The following is a 7,369-nucleotide window of genomic DNA, read 5'->3' as shown; positions in this document are numbered from 1 at the left end:
AAGTGACAAGAGCTTGGATTAGAATCTTATTAAAACCTGGGCATCTGGGCTGCAGGTCCCAGGCTCTTAAACACTTTACTGTACTCTTCTTCTGCTTACCCTCCAGTTTCCTTTTTTTTTTTGCTTTTGCTTTTTTTTTTTTTTTTTTACTTGTAAATATTATCTCTTAACTTCCTACTCTGGAAGATGAAGATTTTACTTTCTCACACACCTGCTCTCCACTTCCAGCTCCCACCCCTCCCCGCCCCCAAACTTGTTCTACCCTGGGACTTATACTCCCATCATCCTCCCAATTTAATTGCATAATTTTTGTTAAACTCATATTCAGTATATATTACATATACATAGATAATGTTGTGTTCTTTAGTATTTCCTTTCTTTTAGAATATTTTTTTGTCTTTCTGGAAAAGCCTGGTGTGTTTCCCCAGACTCTATACCCTGGTGTATTTACCTGTTCCTGGTTGGGCCCAGTACTTCAATGGTGGTTCACTGTCTATAGCTTTTCTTCTCTGTGAGCTTGTGGCTCTTCAGATCCTCACTTCCTTAATATATATGCCCTAGTAATATTTGTTTATATAAATATATAAATAAAATTTGTTTAAAGGCATGAAAGAATTACAAAGACAGCGAGGATTTGAAGAGTCATGATCCTGGGAGAAGGAAAGCTGTAGAGGATGGACCAACATTGAAAAGTGTGTGTGTGTGTGTGTGTGTGTGTGTGTGTGTGTCTGTGTCTGTGTCTGTATTATGTGTATTTTCCAGCTTTTCTAGTTCTTGTAGGGAGTTTGCTAGAAACTAGACTGACATATCAGAAATAGAAGTTCAAGGTGATAATATCACATACCTACCACAGATTCTCCAATGGCTTAAGTCATTTAGGACAAAACCAAGTCCTTATAGTTTACTTGCCAGGCCTTACATGTTCTGAATGACTGTATAAATGAGAGTAAAAACAGATGGGTCTGAAGAGACATGGATGGAAGAAAGCACAAATTTGTTTTACCACTCACCAGTGCACTAGTGTACTAACAAGTGTAGGACTTAACATTCCAAAGAAATATACTTATGCTAGTGGGAGTCATTTGCATTTAAACTTTTTTTCTATTTTCATTATTTTTAATTGAGATGTAATTACAGATAATGTATAGTTTTAAAGTGTTCAATGAGTTTTGGTAAATGTATATACCTAAGTACCAACACCTCAATCAAGATATAGAGCACTTCCATCACCCTAGAAATTTTCCTCCTTGATTTTCCTGTTAATTTCCTTCCTTCAACAGAAGCAACCACTGTTCTGATTACCTTCCCCATAGATCATATTACTTTTTTAAACTGCAAATTATATCACTACCATGCTGGTCACAGTGCCATAAGTCTTTGGATATTGCTAATGTTGTATTTTCATTGTTCATATTTCACCTACTCTTCTGCACCCCAGATTCTTGGTGTTTTAAGGTTAAGTCTTAATTGACTGGTCTAGTTCATAGCCTCTTTGAAGAGTATAGGCACTATACTAACAGAAGTGGTCACACATTATGATTAGGTAGTACAAGTAACCAGGTCTTTTGGAATACTATTGAACTATACTAAACTATTTAAAAATTAATTTTTAGAATCCCAACCCTTATGTTTCCATGGCAAGTCACATACATTATAGCAAGCCTCATTAGCCTTTGGAAGTAGGCAGGGGGAAGTGGTATTCCCAATTTATAGGTGAGAAAAAGATTCAACAAATAATTGACTTACACAAAGTCCCCTTCCCATTAACCAGTGGTTCCAGGGCTACATTTTGATTCTTTTGCTTATTCCACTATCCTAGGCTGCCCGTACACAAGGAAAGGGCCTGCTTGTATGCCAAAATTCAATTTCCTTGTTTCTTCTCCGAAAATTCATAGGTTGCCCATTCCTTCCATCCTCCAGCATAGTGTTGAGCACTAAAAACATACATCAAATAATTAGTTCTCCTGCTTTACAGCACAAGGTTCATAGGAACTTTAGAGATAAGAAATTTAGAGATTTAGAGATGCAATGGCTTCTCACCATACTATTTAGACTTTGAGCCTATTTGAAAGATTGTAGGATGAAAAGTAGAGACTCAGTCTATAAGAGTCTATAGTCTATCCTGCCATTGCTAACATAGTAATTATAAGAAATTCTTCAGTAGGCCAATAAAAATATACTCATGAAATACTGCAATACATACTCTTAAACCCATTTTTATCCTTCATCTACACACCTGTTAAAGCCCAGAGATATTGCTGTGTCCATAGCTTTCTTGCTTCTCACTCCAGCTAAACAAGAAAACACTAGACTGTCAGATTTGGATGGCTTTACTTCATTGTACTTCTCTTTGAAGTCTTTTGGATTCATCTGTAGAGCTTCATCTACGTTATCCACTGAAAGAAAATGTTAAGAATTTCGATTAAATTTTAGATACAGTCAGTTACTGGATATATATTTCTAATGAATCAGTTAAGACACATGTCACTTACATGGTATATTGACAGACCCGGGGATTTTTCCATACTCAAGAATTTCCCATGGTTCTCTAACATCAATTAACATAATTTTTTTGGACTTCAAGAGGTTTTTAAGTTCCATATAAGTGACATCTTTACAAATAGCAGTACAAAAATTGTTGCAGCTTCCTTTTAGTGACTTCAAACCTGGAAAGAATAAAATAATTTAGGTACTTTCAAAATGACATCTCTATTAATATCTGGAAAGAGTAGGTCAAAGGAATTTTCCCCATTGTTCCGGTCAGCTAACCATATTGATCTTTTGACTTTACTAAACTGTATAATCAATGTATATATTTTGCATACAGCCTGACTGAACAGTATAAGATGCAGCCCTATCCTCCTGCCCTGCATACTTATGGCTGGTCTTGGGCCACCTCCAATATTCTACTCTCTCCAAGCCCTTTAATTGGAGGGAGAGTTTATAAATACACATTCAACATTTGGTAACTGAATTTTGCAAATAGTTTGTAAATCTTACCCTAATCTAAGTTTTTCTTGTATAGTAGAGTCATATTAAACCGACGTATAACTTTCTCTAATTCAGCAAGGAGTGGGGTGGGGGGGAGGTGTGGAGAACAGGAAGAGTAATCAGTAAGACTGGATTTCCTGCCTTTCCACTTGGTAAGCAAAAGCCTGAAGCAAGCATGGTCCCTTTAAAAAAAAATTTATTTATTTATTTATTTGGCTGCACTGGGTCTTAGTTGTGGCAGGCGGGATCTTCATTGCCGCCTGCGGGATCTTCACTGCGGCATGCAGAATCTTTTTTTAGTTGTGGCACGTGGGATCTTCGTTACAGCATGCGGGATCTTTAGTTGCGGTATGTGGGATCTAGTTCCCTGACCAGGGATCAAACCCAGGCCCCCTGCGTTGGGAGCGCGGAGTCTTAGCCACTGGACCACCAGGGAAGTCCCAAGCATGGTCCCTTGATGAGTCTCAGTTCCCCCAAGCCTCTCACGGTATGAGTCTGTACTCCACACTAATTATTTAAAGCTATAGTGTGTGTGTGTTTTTGTACAACATGGCTTCCACTTGTAAATTAACCACTTCATCTGATGCTCAACCAAAGAAACAGTGGACTGCTCCTACAGTGAGAAAAACTGGCTGTTTGGGAAACACTGAGAGATGATGTGTGGTTCTCTTGAGGGGTTTTCAAGAGTAATACACGCTATACCTAATTTTCACTTTTTGAGCTTAAACTTTGAATAAACTCCAATTTTGCTGTTTCCACACTGGTAGATCCAACCTCACCTGGTTACTCCCTACAGCCTACATTACAGGATTCACAGTCCAAGCTTCTTAGTATGTTCTATAATGTCCTTCAACCCCCCCCCCCCTTACCAACATAACTTACCAAACCTCCTCCTCATTCCTTCTCTGCCCCAATTATCCTACCCTCCAGCAACATAAAAAGTATACATGTGCTCTAATCTCATTTTTATAGTGGAAAGAGCAGGAATTTTAGAGTCAGATAAACCTAGGTTCAAATCCTGGCTTGCCCACTTGGCTCTGTGACCCTGGGCAGATTACTTAAACTCTCTGGTACTTTGCTTCTTATTTGTAAAATCGAATAATATTATTTAACCTTTTAGAGTTGCTGTGGTTTAGGTTTAAATACTCTATACAGTGCACTGTATAGGTTTAAATACTCTATACAGTGCACAATAAATATCTATTTTCACATTTCCTTCGTGATTTATGGACATTGTTCCCTCTGAAGGGAATACCTTTCTCTCTCTAAGTCTCATACTCTAAGTCTCTTTTATGACCCTGTTAAATGTCACTTGTCACCTCCCCTTTGATACAACAATTCCACTTCTAGGTATCTATTTTTGTAAAATACTTGTACATATGCACAAAGAAGCATGTACAATGATAATTATTGAGAACTTTTTATAATAGCAAAAAACTTGGAAACCAAAATATCCATCAATAAGGGACTAGTTAAATAAACTGTGGTAATTCATAGTAGGGGATATATGCAGTGGTTAAAAGAGTTATATGTGCTGCCGTAGAAAGCTTCTGAATACCTAGGTGAGAAAAAAATTACAGAAAAGCAAGCACAGTGTAGATCACATTATATATAGGTATCTATAGTATATAGTATATATATATATCTATGGTGTATAGTATATATACAGAGAGATAGATACTATAGATATCCATATATATACTAATCTATTATATATATTAACACACATAGTATTTTCATGTGTACATATATTTATGTATACTCATATCTGGGGAGAGTGCATAAAGGGGACTCATGCTGTGCTTTATTGTTTGTTTTAATATAATGAGAATATAATCATGTATTACAAGTAGAATTTTTTAAATGAAACAGGCACCTTTTCTCTAACACCTTCTCCAACTCAGTCCTTTCCATTGCAGTCTCATTCGACTGGGCTGTGTGTGGTGATGGTTTGTGTGTGTCTAACCCCAAAATGGTGACGTAAACTGTATCCCCAGCAGGACGTCTGGCAGATTAGGAGCTCAATAAATGATTGCTGATTAAAGGTAAAACCAAATAACAGAATTTGCAGGAATGACACCTCTTCAACTACAGAGGCTGTACCAAGAGTTAAAATGGAATAACTGGGGCGGGGCGGGGAGAAAGTGTTACGCTGGGGCCCCTGTATCTTTATCCACAAAGGTTGTTGCTAAAGGAGAGGCAGCACGTAAAGCAAAGAGAAGGGACTGGAGGCCTGCTCTGGGTTCTAGACCCACCTCCTCCACTGACCACCTTCGCTTCTCTGGCTTCTGTTTCGCCAGCTGTAAAATTAGGGGTGGTACTATTACAGCCCTAACGTGGCAACTGTAGGTTTCATAAGCCCATGAGTGCTGCCCTCTAGTGGGTCACAAGTATAACTCGCAAGACTGGGCTCCTCATTGCAACTCTCCCCGGCAGGAACTGGCCACTGAGCTCACTTCTCTGAGTCGCGAACTGACCTTCATTGCTCAGTCAAGCACCCATACATTTATAACTGCCTTCCCACGCGAGCTCCCTGGAGCAACGTTTGCCCCTCTCCCTCTCCGTGCGTACCCCGAGAGCAACCCCAGTAGCCCGGAATCTGAAGGAACAAGAACTGCAAGTGGGTGTTACATTCCCAGGTGCCAAGTGTACTGGGTCTGACTTTTTTTTTTTTTTTTTTTTTTGCGGTACGCGGGCCTCTCACTGCTGTGGCCTCTCCCGCTGCGGAGCACAGGCTCCGGACGCGCAGGCTCAGCGGCCATGGCTCACGGGCCCAGCCGCTCCGCGGCATGTGGGATCTTCCCAGACCGGGGCACAAACCCGTGTCCCCTGAATCGGCAGGCGCACTCTCAACCACTGCGCCACCAGGGAAGCCCTGGGTCTGACTTTTAACTGGAAGCCTTTAAAAAAGAAGCGATCACCCTCACCAACGCCATCCCTTCTCAGGGGCCCGAGGTTAGGCGTTCTCCCTTTCCCCGGGAACCCCGAGCTCACCCCAGAGCGCAGTCTCTGCGGACCCGAGGATCGCCAGGCGCCCACTCAAGTGCAATAGTTGCAGCAGCCTCATCTCCGGATCGAGCCTCGGGGCTACTAACCACTTCCTCCTCCTGGTCCTCCTCCTCCTCCCCCCGCCGCCCGGCGAACCGCGCCGGGCTCTCGAGCGCCCTCCAGCCAGGCTCCGGCCGAACCGGGTAGTGCCACTAGGAGTAATCGCGGACGGAAACGTGCCCTGCTGTAAAACTGCCTGGTAAGAAATTAAGGGTTGGGTTTGCTTTTTTGTTTATGATTATTATTTTTTTTAAGGAGAGACAAAGTTTAAAAGTGACAAGAGAATATAACAAAGATAGTATTTAAATATATAAAGTAAATAAATTTCTCCAATTTACTTCATAACAGGATTCTCATGCATTGAATTAAAGCAAAGCACATGTGCACTTTTCTAAGAATTGCTCTTCACTCCCATAGCTGGTTCAACTGATGTCAGTATTAATCTCATGCTGTCATCTTTTCCCCCCAACATGATGATATTTGACTATATTTGATGATAACTCAGAGTCAGGTCCAACTAATTTATAAAATGTGTTAGTTTCCAATTGCTACTATACCACAAACTTATTGACTTAAAACAACACAAATTTATTATGTACAGTTTTGAAGGTCAGAAGTCACTAGGCTAAAATTAAGGTGTCAGCAAGCCTGTGTTCCTTCTGAAGGCTGTAGGGGAGAATTTCTGTACTTAAACTTTTCCATCTAGGAGAGGCTGCCTGCATTCCTTGGCTATTGGTCCATTTCCCCATCTTCAAAGCCAACAGTTTGGCATCTTCAGATCTCTAATTCCGACCTCTGCTTGTGCTGTCACATCCTCTTCTCTTCCTCTCACCCTTCTGCCTCCCTTTCATAAGGACCTTTGTGATTACACTGGGACCACTGGGATAATCCTGATTTAATCATATGCACAAAATCCTTTTGCCATGTAAGGTAACATATTCATAGGTTCCAGGAATTAGAACACCTTGGTGTGTGGTTGTGGAGGGAGCATATTCAGCCTACAGCATATAAAGTTTCTTATTACCTTGTTTTTACTTTATTCTCAACTGGGTTCATTACCTTATTTTTAATTTATTCTCAATTTGGTTCCCAAGGATAATGAAAGCCATATTTAACTGCAAATGGATTCACAGTGAAATTTTTAAAAATTAGTTTCCAAATGGCATTATTAAAGTATGTGTTCAAGGAATAATTTCATTAAGCATGCACTTTTAAATTATTCAGCTTTCAATAATTTAATAAAAAAATGACTTCAGATTTCTATACCAATGAAAACATTTACAGTTATGTTTTCCAAGTCATTTGACGTTTAACCATAGTCTCTGTGTAA

General features: G+C 40.0%; 1 protein-coding gene across 1 annotated transcript; it reads right to left on the bottom strand.

The window, feature by feature from the left end:
- Window positions 1–281: 281 nt before the first annotated feature.
- On the bottom strand, window positions 282–6,473 carry LOC307195024 (thiosulfate sulfurtransferase/rhodanese-like domain-containing protein 3). Its single transcript, XM_079938646.1, has 4 exons — window positions 5,986–6,473; window positions 2,493–2,666; window positions 2,237–2,396; window positions 282–1,934 (listed from the first exon to the last, which is right to left on the bottom strand). The coding sequence occupies exons 1-4, from the start codon at window positions 6,056–6,058 to the stop codon at window positions 1,862–1,864; spliced, it is 480 nt and encodes a 159-aa protein (XP_079794772.1). The 5' UTR covers window positions 6,059–6,473; the 3' UTR covers window positions 282–1,861.
- Window positions 6,474–7,369: the final 896 nt, after the last annotated feature.

The sequence above is a fragment of the Stenella coeruleoalba genome (genome assembly GCF_951394435.1).
Source record: "Stenella coeruleoalba genome assembly, chromosome: 12".
NCBI lineage: Eukaryota > Metazoa > Chordata > Mammalia > Artiodactyla > Delphinidae > Stenella > Stenella coeruleoalba.
Note: the sequence above shows the minus strand (reverse complement) of the source record. Positions and strands in the feature narration are given on the sequence as shown.

Excerpts from the sequence above, each read along its gene's own strand:
- LOC307195024 (XM_079938646.1), bottom strand. The coding sequence starts at position 6,058 with ATGAGGCTGCTGCAACTATTGCACTTGAGTGGGCGCCTGGCGATCCTC. Across the intron at positions 2,667-5,985 it reads CGCAGAGACTGCGCTCTGGG|GTTTGAAGTCACTAAAAGGA; the intron begins GTGAGCTCGGGG and ends TATTCTTTCCAG. Across the intron at positions 2,397-2,492 it reads CGGGTCTGTCAATATACCAT|TGGATAACGTAGATGAAGCT; the intron begins GTAAGTGACATG and ends ATTTTCTTTCAG.